Source organism: Tachysurus vachellii, chromosome 13 (assembly GCF_030014155.1).
Source record: "Tachysurus vachellii isolate PV-2020 chromosome 13, HZAU_Pvac_v1, whole genome shotgun sequence".
In the NCBI taxonomy this organism is placed as follows: domain Eukaryota; kingdom Metazoa; phylum Chordata; class Actinopteri; order Siluriformes; family Bagridae; genus Tachysurus; species Tachysurus vachellii.
This window is the reverse complement of record NC_083472.1, coordinates 20764718-20778614: the sequence shown is the minus strand read 5'-3', so window position 1 is coordinate 20778614 and position 13897 is coordinate 20764718. Positions and strand designations below refer to the sequence as shown.

Genomic DNA, 13897 nt, shown 5'->3' with positions numbered 1-13897 from the left:
ATCAGTAAGGTCTACTGATGAACAAGCGTATCTACCGCTAGCGCCCTGATTTGTATTACGCATGCGCAACATTTTCCCCAAACCAAGATGGCGGTTCAAGAAACAGCTGCTCAACTCTCTATGGCTCTTAAGGTTCAAGAATATCCAACTTTGAAGGTTGGTAACTGATTAAATACTTACTCACGACACCCGTTAGAACCGTCTAGACGGGTGAAGCTGTGTTTAACTAGCTGTGCGCTGTAGTTTAACCCGGATGTCAGAAGGTTTGGTATCAATGTAGAACTGCGGGTTTGTTCAGGGAGCTAAAAGCTAAACAAGTTAGCAAAACAACTCAGACAGACAGACAGACACACACACACACACACACGCTGAATAATGACATATCAGTCGAGATGAAGGTGTAATTAGGTAAATAATTTTGGTGTAAATGCTGTAAATGACCCCGTTAACGTGCTTTGTTTAGTAAAATCAGCTCTAAATACTGGATGTCTGTAGAAACGCCTCTGCTCCTCATCGGCTCATGTTATAGCCTCCCCTGCAGGCAACGACTGTTTTAGCTGCCTGCTGAAATAAATGGCTGCCTCCTGGAATAAATACCCGGTGCCTTATTCCTAAAATGGCTCAGGCCGGAGTGCTGCTAGCTGATGTGACGTAAACGCAACATGACGTCCTTGTTGTTTAGCGTTAGCTCGTCATCGGTCATAGCTTCCTTCCTTTATCTAGCTTGTGATGCGAGACTGTAACGATGTGCACAGGAGCACAGAGCACACACACGGTGTAGGTTTGTGTATGAGACACGTCTAGGTGCTGATCAGACATGCACATGTCTGAATGCTTACATGGATCAACATGTCTGTGCACGCAGACGTGTAAATCTGCATAAAGAGGGACAGAGAGAGAGAAAGTCAAATTCATGGTGCCTACATGCCTTGGTTTTAATCATGCAGAACGTGTGATGGCTGCTTTTGCCACCTTTGTTCTCTGCGCCACTGCTTTTTTTTTCTTCTTCCTCCTCCTACATCAAGCATGCAGTGACGCTTCTCAGGAAAGCTGCATGTCGAGATCAGACACTGAATATCAGGGATTTATTGAGCTTAAAACACAGAGGGAATCTGTCTCACTTGTGTGCACGCATGCAGAATTTAAATGCCACGGGCTGCTCATTTGTTCTGCTTCCTGTCAGATCATTTGTGTCCACTGTTGGAATCCTGCCATGTTATATTTTTTGTTTATTCATTCATTCATTTTAATCATGCTGACAAAATCCACCACGAACGACACGCGTTCAACTTTAGAATGAAGACATCCAAGGTTTTGTAGTTATTATAGGCCGAGTGGAGTATTGAGTAGTTCCAGAAAACATTTTAACGGTTGTAGAGTTTACAAAGAATGACCTGAAAAACAAAAGAAATGTCCAGGGAGCATCTGTTCAGCAGATGGAAATGTCTTGTTTGTGGAGAGAGCTTAAAAGGAGAAAAGATTTGAGCTTACAGGAAGGCTACGGTAAAGCAAGTAACCACTCTTTACAATCCCGCTGTGCAGAAAAGCATCTCAGAAATATGCACAATATGTCGAACCTCGATGTGCTCGAGAATGGGCTTGCGACAGACCACATCCGGTTAAAGTCTTGTCTTTGAGAGCAGGAATCTCAGGATACAGTGGGTACAGGCTCAATGAAACTTGAGATCCCAGCAGATCAGCAGTTTCTGAAATGCCCAAACTAGTCAGTCTGGCACCGACAACTATGCCACAGTCAAGGATCTTAAGATCAGATTTTTTTTATTTTTTTTAAGTAATCTGATGTTTTCTGTGACTTAATTTAATCCTTACACATAATTGTGATTAGATAATTGCACAAATGAGCAAGACTTAACTACAGAATACTTTGTCTGAGTGTCCTGAAGTATATCGCTGAGGTGAGACAATATATCATTTTAATTAACAAAAGCTAAATACTGTACACAACAGTAATGAGCATCATAGTGGAGGACAATGTGAGATAAGGAAAAAAACAATATGGACAAAAGTTTGTGGACACCAGACCATTAGAAATTGATGTCCTTGTTCTACAGCCCTTTCCAGATTTATTCCCTCTTTGCTGTTTTTAATAACCTTTACTCATCTGGGAAGGCTTTCGACAAGCTTTTGTAGTGGGCTGTGGGGACGTATGTTCATTCAGCTACAAGAGCATTATTGAGATCAGGTCCTGCCTTTGGGATGGTGAGGTGGTCTGGGGGTGTATTTGGTGTTTTAGTTCATCCCCAAGTTGTTCGATAGGGCTCTGTGTAGGATACTTGAGTTCCTCCTCTTCACCTTTGACAAACCCTGTCCTCATGGAGCTCGCTTTGTGCTGGAATACAACAACATAGAAAGGAAACTTATAAAATTGTGTGTGTGTATCTTTGTGGCCCGGTTTGAAGAAGAACCCCACACAGGTGTGAGGTTCAGGTTCCACATACTTTTCACTATATACTATAGATTAGAAGAGAAATCATATGAAATTGATATTTCTTTATTAAATGTGAACATTATTTTGTAGAAGTGCAGTCCTTAGACATGCGTTGTAGGCTGTTTGGCATTTCTAAATTGTCCATTGTGTGTCCAAGGTTGTTCCCTGCCTTGTTTCCTGAGTTCATTAGGATAAGCTCCAGGCTCCCTGTGACCCTGTATAGGATTGTTACGTTCTATGTTTGTGGGTTCGGTGCTTTGTTTGTTCTTTCTCTCTCTCTCTCTCTCTCTCTTTGCTCCACTATCTGTCTCTTCAGATCCCTACCATTGGGCACCTCCTGTCAATCTTCATTATCCTGTGTGACGTCACCCACCAATCAACCAGAAACAGAATCAGGATTAGAATCAGAAACAGGAGGAGACGTGTGCTAATTTGTTAGAGAGCTATATTGTTCATGCGGCTTTAGTATGTCAGACTGTTCGTGTATCCCAATGTGTTAGTCACTTTGTGTATGTGACTTGTTAGTCACTCGTTCTGCATCTGGATGCTTGTCTTTATTCGCTTTGTTTACGTGACTCTTTCTATTGGGGTGAGTAAGTCACGTGACATATATTGTGCAACACGTAGGTAAGCTTTTCTGTATTAGACACACTAGGTTAGGAGTGCGTGCCACCCTCTGTACCTTTTGTTTGAATAGGAAGTATAGGTTAGTTAGGGCATCATCGACGCTGAAGATTTGTTTTATTACTTTCCTTTGTAGTTTAGGTTAGAGGGTTAAATTCAAGTTAGCGCGGTTTTGTTTTGTTTATTTCTTTGTTTTTGTTTTTGTTTGTGTCTCTTTTCCCCTTTGTGTCTTTTGTTATCTTGCTTCTGTAGATATCGTAAATATTATCGCCTTTGTCACCACCACTTGTATGATAATAGAGACAGGTTTTGCCCTCTATTTGTTGTCCTTGTCGTTGATTGCCACATACACACCAGAAATCTAACTTTATAATCATTTCATATTGTTACCTTCCCAACCATACCCCTATAAAACCATTTGGGATCGTAACAAGGATAAATGGTGCAGAAAATAGATGTTTGTGACACAAAGGACATTTTTACATCTCACATTGCTTAATCAGATTCAGTACATAATCATTTGTATACATAGTGAAATTATCTTATAGCTACCAGCTGGATTTTTTTTTTTAAAAATCTGACATCCTACTAACATTGATAACTAAAACAGACTTTATATAAATCACAGCTGAAGTGAGAGATCTTGATGTGAACCAGTTGTTTTATGTTTGCTGTAGCAATTTATGTGACCACAAGAAAATGATTAGTTTGAACATGAGTTGTTCCTTTAAATTTTCAGAGGTTCTTATCTTGATTCTATCAACTGATCTAGTTGCTTCATGTCCTGAACATGTCTTGTCCCCCTACAGGTTCCTTATGAGACCTTAAACAAGCGATTCCGTGCAGCGCAGAAAAACATAGACCGTGAGACGAGTCACGTGACCATGGTGGTGGCCGAGCTGGAGAAGACCCTGAGCAGCTCCTTCCCTGTAGTGGACTCGGTGGTCTCCTTGCTGGATGGTGTGGTGGAGAAGTTAAGCGCACTCAAACGGAAGGTAGGCTCACATAGTAACCGTATTTCTTACCAGCTACAAAATGGGTTCATGGAATTTCTTTTTTGGTTTTTAAAGGAATACATAAAGGCCTCCATTTTTCTGGTGTGTACTCACATGCCCCTTTTCCACCAAGGCAGTTTGAGTGCTGGTTCAGAGCCTAATTTAGAACCAATTCTTTCTTTTTAGGCAGCTAAAGCACCGGCTCTGAACCAGGAAAAGTGGTTCTTAAGTAGCACCAAAACATTGCTGGTCCAGACTTAAGAACCGCTTGCGTCAGGGGCTGTGGGCGGGGCTACTGTTAGCGCATTTGGTAATGTACCTTAAGTATACTAATGTTTACTTAAAGTATGTAGCTACATGCTAAGGCTACCTTTTTTCTGTGTTAATGATAAAATAACGTTATGTATTTTCTCGATTACAACCTCTGTTTATACAAATTAAATGGAGCTGCACGTACACGTTGGATTCGCCGCATTTAGATGTCGATGTAGGTTCACAAAGCCATGAGCATTAACAGTAAAGCAACATCCGCCATTGTTGATGTGTTTGTGTTTGCCGCTGCTGCACTAACGTTGCTGTGTAACGTGACACGTATACAGTGACGTCAGACTCGGCTCTGTGATGGCTCTCTAGCCGATGGAAAGGCAAACCGGTTCTTAGAAGGTTCGCCAGTGGAACCAACTTTGAACCAGCACCAGCACTAGCTCTGGACCAGCACCCGGTTGGTGGAAAAGGGGTAACAGACTGAAAAACTTTGATGGTTTTAGGTTGCTTAGAGTTAGGATCAGAATCAAAAAGAGCTTTATTGCCAAGTATGCTTGCGAGTACAAGAAATTTGTTTCACTGTCAAACGCTCCCAGTACACAGAGACAACAGTATGAGAATACGAAAGAAAATCCAAATATGTGATGGTGTTATGCTCTTATGGCACAGTGTTGGGAAACTAATGGTTCAGTGCTCAAGTTGGTGGTTTTTCTGGTGTCTGGATATTGGAGGTAGGGTATGATTTACTACAGGGTGCTAATGCATCTCTTAACATCTCTTAAAGGCAGCAGAATCAATCCAGGCCGAGGATGAGAGTGCTAAACTCTGCAAGCGGCGTATCGAACACCTGAAGGAGCACAGCAGCGACCAACCGGCTAACGTGAGCGTGTGGAAGAGGAAGCGCATGGACCGCATGATGGTGGAGCACCTGCTACGCTGTGGCTACTACAACACCGCTGTCAAGCTCGCCAAACAAAGTGGCATTGAGGTGCAGCTCTGTTCTTTACCCTGCTTTGCTCCATGTAGATCAAACCCACACATAATTATTTAAAACGAACAACCGACAACACACAAGGTGCATAAAAATCAAAAATTCACCCCTGAGGGAAAGGAAAGGTTTCTATATTTTTCTTGTTTTCTCATTTGCTGAAGCGATCTCTGTACATTTACATTTATACCAGGATTTGGTCAACATTGAGATGTTCCTCACTGCAAAAGAAGTGGAGGAATCACTTGAAAGGCAGGAAACCGCCACTTGCTTGGCCTGGTGCCACGACAACAAGTCTCGTCTGAGGAAAATGAAGGTAACGACGTTTATATAGTAGTTTAGCATTTTAAATCAGAAACCTTCACTTCTCAGATCTGATTGGCTCAAATGGCTGAGTCATCTTTAACGGCACTGTAAAATCCTTGATATAAGCATCGCATTAGAGCTATCTTCTGTTTCTCTCATGATTAGCATACTGAATTTGCTCTGTTCAATAAAGTGTTTTTCTAGTATTTTATATTATATTTGCATTGGGATATATAAATGTCTCCTTTCTCTCAGAGCTGTCTGGAGTTCAGTTTAAGGATCCAGGAATTTATTGAGCTCATTCGACAGAACAAACGCATGGACGCAGTACGGTACAGTGACCTGCTTCTGTAACCCGAACTGATTAAGAGCCATTTAAATACATACAGTTTGTAAAACTCACCCATGTGTGTTATAGACATGCACGGAAACATTTCAGCCAAGCAGAAGGCGGGCAGCTGGATGAGGTTCGGCAGGTGATGGGCATGTTGGCGTTTCCTTCTGACACTCACATTTCACCTTACAAAGTGAGTTCAAATACCGTAGTCATTTCTCAATAAGTGCACTTGAGACTGGAGACTCCATAAATGTTACACATCTACATACAGATTCCTCCTAACTGTGATTGGATTTTTTTTTTTTTGTTAAACAGGACATTGTTTAATTATTAGGCTTATAGATCAGTCATACAAGTCCCTGTGAATTAGCCGTTACTATAGAAACGATTAGAACAAGTGCCTTGTTTTACAGCTGGAACTGTTAGAGAAACATTTTGACCAAGTTAAAGGTGGGGTGCCTGCCCGATGTTTGAAAAATGCTTCAGAAAACTGAGTCGGGCCGACAAACAAAACGAACATGTAGCCAATGAGCAGAAAGGGGCGTGTCTTGTCAATATGAGGCGGAGAGAGTGTTCAGTGCGCATGTGTGACATTAGCAGAAAGCGATTGAAACACTGACATGGCGGATATCTGCCGTTACCTCTGCCTCGGGGTCTAGGTGTTGAACGTCGTCTTCTGCGTGAAACGGAGCTAAACCTTTCATGGTACAACACACAGTACTACAAAAACACATCTGTATCACCATAGTATTACTCATTGAGTTCATTTACTGATAAAAAATATCCCCTCAGCCAGCTGCCCCAGCAGGTTCCGCCATAATAGTCGCCTGGGTTGCGTATGTATGTGTGGGGCGGAGCTACCAAAATAGGGGTGACACCCATTTGGCTTAGGGGCGTGTTTGTTTTGGTGATTTCAAATGTCAACATTGGCTTTCAAACATCATGCACCCCACTTTGTTAATTGAGATTAAAGAGGACAATAAGAAATCCTGTATATTTATTTTTTAAGGAAGTATAGTCAAGACTGGAGAAGCACAAGAAAATGATTTCATAAAATGACCTGAACCCTTGATGTTGGGGCTGGAAACAGCGAAACTGATTTACCGGATGCTTGTTGTCTCTCGTAGGACCTTCTGGATCCAGGACGCTGGAAAATGCTAATCCAGCAATTCAGATACGACAATTACCGATTACACCAGCTGGGGAACAACTCTGTGTTCACCATCACTCTGCAGGCAGGGCTGTCTGCCATCAAAACCCCGTATCCTCACAGCAATGGGCTTGATCACCTCCCACACACCACATTCTCCTAAAAGCACCTAGAGATAATGTTAACACGTTCTTAGTATCCAGTTACATGCAAATGTTTATATATCCTTTAAAACAAATGTCACTTCTAGCCAAAAAAAACATTTACTGTGGTGTTTCTCAGATTCTTTAGTACTTAATTAAGAGACACACATTAAGTTATGTTGAGATATTAAATCTCTTTCCAAAACGATGAACATTGTAGGTTTATGTATTTGTTCTCTAAAATATCTTTAAGATTTTACTTTTTCTCATGCAAAAGGCATGAGCAATGTCCAGTGTAAGTTGCTGCCCTTGACTCTTGGCTCACAGACAGTGTTATAAAGAGGATGGTTCCTCTAAAAACCCTGACTGTCCCGTATGCAGCAAGTCCCTGAACAAACTGGCTCAGCCTCTTCCCATGGCCCACTGCGCAAACTCTCGTCTGGTGTGTAAAATCTCCGGGGAGGTCATGAACGAGAACAACCCACCCATGATGCTGCCTAATGGCTATGTTTATGGCTATAATGTGAGTAGAGAACTGTTACAGGGCAATCTTATACACGAACACAGGTTCAGGCTCCATTATACCATTTTATCTAGTCTCTCTCTCTCTCTCTCTCTCTCTCTCTCTCTCTCTCTCTCACTCTCTCTCTTTCCCTGTCTCTCTCTCTTTCTCTCTCTCTCTCTCCCTCCCCATCTCCTTCTCTTTTCTGTCTCTGTACCTCTCTCTCTCTCTCTCTCTCTCTCTCTCTCTGTCTCTCTCTCTCTCTCTCTCTCTCCCTCTTCCTCCCTATCTCTTTCACTCCCCATCTCTTTCTCTTTTCTGTCTCTGTACCTCTCTCTCTCTCTCTCTCTCTCTCTCTCGCTCCCTATCTGTCTGTCTCTCTCTCCCTCTCCCTCCCTATCTCTTTCACTCCCCATCTCTTTCTCTTTTCTGTCTCTGTACCTCTCTCTCTCTCTCTCCCCCTCTCCCCTCCCTATCTCTTTCTCTCCCCATCTCTTTCTCTTTTCTGTCTCTGTACCTCTCTCTCTCTCCCTCTTCCTCCCTATCTCTTTCACTCCCCATCTCTTTCTCTTTTCTGTCTCTGTACCTCTTTCTCTCTCTCTCTCTCTCTCTCTCTCGCTCCCTATCTGTCTGTCCCTCTCTCCCTCTTCCTCCCTATCTCTTTCACTCCCCATCTCTTTCTCTTTTCTGTCTCTGTACCTCTCTCTCTCTCTCTCTCTCTCTCTCTCTCTCTCTCTCTCTCTCTCTCTCTCTCTCTCTCGCTCCCTATCTGTCTGTCTCTCTCTCCCTCTCCCTCCCTATCTCTTTCACTCCCCATCTCTTTCTCTTTTCTGTCTCTGTACCTCTCTCTCTCTCTCTCTCTCTCTCTCTCTCTCTCTCTCTCTCTCTCTCTCTCTCTCGCTCCCTATCTGTCTGTCTCTCTCTCCCTCTCCCTCCCTATCTCTTTCACTCCCCATCTCTTTCTCTTTTCTGTCTCTGTACCTCTCTCTCTCTCTCTCTCTCCCCCCCTCTCCCCTCCCTATCTCTTTCTCTCCCCATCTCTTTCTCTTTTCTGTCTCTGTACCTCTCTCTCTCTCTCTCTCTCTCTCTCTCTCTCTCTCTCCCCTCCCTATCTCTTTCTCTCCCCATCTCTTTCTCTTTTCTGTCTCTGTACCTCTCTCTCTCTCTCTCTCTCTCTCCCCCTCTCCCCTCCCTATCTCTTTCTCTCCCCATCTCTTTCTCTTTTCTGTCTCTGTACCTCTCTCTCTCTCTCTCTCTCTCTCTCTCTCTCTCTCTCTCTCTCTCTCTCTCTCTGTCTCCCCTCCCTATCTCTTTCTCTCCCCATCTCTTTCTCTTTTCTGTCTCTGTACCTCTCTCTCTTTCTCTGTTCTGTTTTTTTGTTTCTGCATCAGTGTGTGCATATCTCTCTCTCTCTCTCTCTCTCTCTCTCTCTCTCTCTTTTTCTCTTGATCTCTGCCAGTTGAAAGATTACTGTAAGGACAGTAATGTGTAAAAAGCTATATATAGTTTACATTTCACCATTTGTCCCGCTTCTGCTACAGACCTTGGATGTCTCACTTGCTTTTGTAGGTCTCATGCTGCTTTGGCTTTTTATCTGAAAATGTTGTTTCTTTACAACAGGAAAAATAATCTTAGCGTTTCTCTCTTTTTATATTGGCTTGTAGAAGCCAACATTCTGTTTTGCTTATTCTTCTTAGACAAAAATGTATTAAATGCTTCACCTCCTATGGCTTTTCCAGCCACATGCACCAAAATCTGATATGTTGTAGAACCTGTTCTGAAGTTTCTTGCTTTTACTCTTTACTCGACTACCAGTATTGAACAGCCCCGGCTCCAAAATGAAAAATGACCACAAAATGGACGTGTGTGTCACATGCTCGTATACACTCGCCTCCAAAAGTATTGCCACCCTAGCATACCGGCCTTTGGGAATACAAAGTTCAAATACATCAAATCTAGTTAATCTAGATTAATCTAGTTTAGACAAATAATCTAGTTAAGACAAATCTAGATTTTTTTCTTGACTTCTTGAGAAGAATAAATAAAAATAGGCCCTGCCCTTTTAGGAAAATGTCATATAGATGAAAATAAATACAGGGTTTTTCTGACTGACTGTCGTTATCCTTAAACGTAACATTTCTATTTAGATGAGAGGGCTTTCTTCAAGAATGACTTTGCCCCCAAGCCACAGGGCGATATGGTGGGTGCTCCTGGGTCTTGTGTCGTTCCAGAGACTTACAGTCTATGCCATGGCACATTGAAGCTGTTCTGGCAACGCATAGTGGCTGTTAGTAAGGTCCATAAGTATTTGGACAGTGACACAGTTTTGGATATTTTGCCTCTGTACACTGCCGGTGTGGATTTGAAATTAAGCCAGAAGTGAGTGAAGTGTAGACTTTAACCATGTTTTAATTCAAGGGGTTTAACAAAAATATTGCATTAACTGTTCAGGATTTTTTTTTTTACCTAGTACCTCAATTTTCACAGGTTCAGAAATAACTGGACAAACTAACAAAATAAATTGTATATGGTTATATACAATATATTGTATATTATAAATATATGGTTTATTTTTAATACTTGGCGACAAATTATTTCCAATCAACGACCATGCCTGAACCCATGGACGTCACCAAACGTGGAATTTCCTTCCTTGAGTTGCTTTGCCAGGTCTTTGCTGCCACTTTCTGCCTTAAATTTCTTTTCTGCTTTTAAGTTTATACGAGCGTTGAAAACCCACTTCTATGTCATTTCATAAATATTTAGCTTTAGTTTGTTTAAAACTGTATGTTGATGTCTTTTCATTCCCTCTACAGTCTCTCCTGTCTATTCGCCAAGACGACAAGGTGGTGTGCCCCAGAACCAAAGAAGTCTTCAGCTTCTCCCAGGCTGAGAAGGTTTACATCATGTGATGTGGTCTTCAGAGCATAGTTCCAAGTTTTGTTTTGGTTTTTTTTTTCCCCTTCCTGAAATGACACCACCCTGGGCTCGCTGAATTCCTAAACGATGAAACCTGTAGTCTGAAGGCCTCCGTTTCTCAGCCAGTGTTCCATGAGACTAAGTTCAGTTGCCCTCTGCCAAACCTTTTCGGAGAAAAAAGGTTTCTGATCCATTGGAGGTTTTTACTATACAACCGAATCGTGAAAATGAGGAAGAACAATACATCCTTAAAAAAAAAAAAAAAAGAATAAATAAAGGTTGATATTTCATCATTTTCCTTTACTGGCTTCTTGACAGTTGTGTGAAGACAAAAGGACGTGGCTCCACATCATATATCGGAGAGCTTCTGCATTTTTAGTGTGCTTAAAAATGACCATTGTTTTTTTTTTTTGTTGTTTTTTTTTTTGTTTTTTTTATTCAAGGGTGCCCGTTTTTTTTTTTTTTTTTTTTTTTTTTTTTTTTTTAGACCAAAGTGTTTAGAGCATAATAGGGTCCACTTTCTAAACTTGCCTGAGCACCTGTAAAATCTGTTACCACATATGGTTACGGTTAGATAACACCGGCACATTTTCACACACACACACACACGCGCTCCCTGTCGCCGCAGTTACCTTATAGAAAGTGTAGTAGCGTCAATGGCAATACATCGCACATAATTCTCAGTTGATGTAACTAGGTGTAGAAAGACATTGCAGTTTGTTGGTAGCTATTTGTGAAGGGTTGTTATAGACTTACTTAATCTTTACATCTCATGCCGTGTTTCGACAGGTCCATCATTACGATACAGACTACTCGTGTCCGTGACCAACATATAGTTTGTTGGGTCAAGTGTAGCAGGATTTTATTGTGACTGCGTCTAAAATTTTAAGGTTTGTAAGGCTCATCTGTGAGGAAACGTGTTCTCATCTAAAAAAGATCTGATCTCATGCCAGATTTCGTGGTGTTTTGGGATTCATGAAGAATGCATTCTTTTAGAGGTGTGCACAAAATGTGTTTTTTTTTTTCCCTTTACAAATTACACCCGTCTGCCGTGAACTTCAGGTCCTGCACAATTCTGTAGTGCACCGATATGTTCATTTACCCAAAATATAGAGATTGAGTAATCTGAGTAATCTTTGCATCACGAATGTCTATTTTCTTTTCCCTCGAGCAGATCTCACAAGGATCACGTTCTCGATGCACACCTCAGCATTCCTTCACCAAAGCAGCCTGTAGTGTCAAAATCTCAGGGTAGATTGACAACGTACATGCTACACCATAAAGCCTGACTCACTGTGTCTCCATACCTCACAAGACCCTGATTTGTTACTTCCCATTTCTAGAAAAAAAAAAAATAGACCGTCTTCCTATTTTGTGTTACGTCTTAAAGGTAAGGGCTACATAGGTTTGGGATTGATAAGGTCTTAACCACTTTGTGATTTTAAAATATATATCTATGCTTCAGATAATCATGAGCATTTTTTGACGAAGCACTAAATAGTTTTGTGTCATTGTTCAAGCACACGTTTTCTATTTTAGACTCCATACCATTAAGATTTTCCCAGTCAGATAGCAGTTAGTTTTTTTGTTTTTTTTAGCACAGTCTCTTTTTTTTTTTTTCCCTTTATACTTGGCAAGCTGCTTTCAAATGTGCTATTTTATTGTAAGTGTGGAAAGGCTACTTAGATACTGCTCTTGCATGTGTGTACTCATAGAGTAGTTGGGTTGTTCATGTTTAGTCCAATAAAAAATTATTTGACTAAAATGGTGTGAATGTCAATGACTTAAAAACGCACAGCATGAAAAAGATATCAACGATATAAATATGAAGGTTTGTTATAATTACTGTGGTTGGTAGATAGATTTATAGACATAATTCATAATTAAGTTGTTGTTTTTTTTTGTGACTAGCTCAATTTTTCTCAACTCAATATATTTTATGTTGTGAGCCTTTTCTGTGTTAAACAAATTATGATATCTAGTTTATTTCCCTTTTGAACTTTTTGTTTTTTCCCCTGTGGTGTTTCTAGATAATCCTCCTTCCTCATGATGTCATCTATTTTCTGAAGTTCACCGGTCCTTTTTAAAGAGGAAAAAAAGACTAAACAAAGCATGATGCTGCCACCTTCGTGCTTCACTTTTGTTGATTGTGTCCTTCAGTTTAAAAGCTTTTTTTTTTTTTTTTTATCTGACCACAAATAACACCTCCAAAACTCTGGTGATCATCTGCAAAACTACAGTCTGGCTTTATGTTGGTTATAAAACAGTGGCTTCCTTTTGTGATTGTCTTTGAGCCCATTGGGATGTAGGACTCTCTTAGTTGCTTGGATTTTCAAGGTATCAAGAGCAAAAAGGTCCTGACTGTAAATACAACCACTTACAGTTAACTCCTAATTATGATAACTGACCAATCGAATGCTTCTAAAAGCCAAAACATTCATTTCTGGTATCTGGACTATTTAAAGAGATATTCAACTTTAGCAGAGGTGAGTAGTAACAAATTACATTTACTTCGTTACATTTACTTGAGTACATTTTTTGGGTAACTTGTACTTTTTGAGTATAATTAAAGATGCGTACTTTTACTTCGCTACAATCGGCGGCGTTCCTCCGTTACTCAAATGGTAATTAATATGATTTATATGATAAATATGATTTAATAAATAATAATTAGTTTATATGACAAGTCTCACGAGACGTTGGAGAGGCTGCTTCGTGAGAGTACTGTATGCCGCGCATCTCCCGCTGAAGTTTAGCGCGCCTTTAGTTGGAAGATGATGGCTGATGCAGAGGAAGACGTTTGCGCTTTATCAAAGGCAGATCACCTGTGGCCTCAAATTCATTCTATATTTTCACTCCAAGATGTAAAAAATAATAGCTTTATAATGCGATGCATTCTGTGTGCACCAAAACAGACATGGCAGCTTACAAGAATTCCAGCTCCAACCTAAAAAAACACGTAGCGGTAAGTGTCAAAATGATGCCTATTTGATGGTAATTTGGTAACTATGGGCACGTTGACCTTAACGTAATACTACATTTCACACACTGTCTGAATGTTTTCCCTCATATATGCTCTCGTGCAATCCTGTGAACCCTACAAACAACACGTTCATGAACAAAAGTTCATTATAAGTGTCTGCATTTTCATATCCATGTTCCACAAAATAAATTGAATTGCATACTGTAAGACGTTTTGCATTTATACGCAAATCCTGAC

The 13897-nt window shown here is 40.8% G+C and overlaps 1 protein-coding gene across 1 annotated transcript; it reads left to right on the top strand.

Moving 5' to 3' along the window:
• Positions 1–12442, top strand: maea (macrophage erythroblast attacher, E3 ubiquitin ligase). Its single transcript, XM_060885494.1, has 9 exons — positions 1–156; positions 3883–4068; positions 5117–5320; positions 5514–5636; positions 5882–5958; positions 6045–6153; positions 7091–7224; positions 7584–7779; positions 10575–12442. The coding sequence occupies exons 1-9, from the start codon at positions 88–90 to the stop codon at positions 10668–10670; spliced, it is 1194 nt and encodes a 397-aa protein (XP_060741477.1). The 5' UTR covers positions 1–87; the 3' UTR covers positions 10671–12442.
• Positions 12443–13897: the final 1455 nt, after the last annotated feature.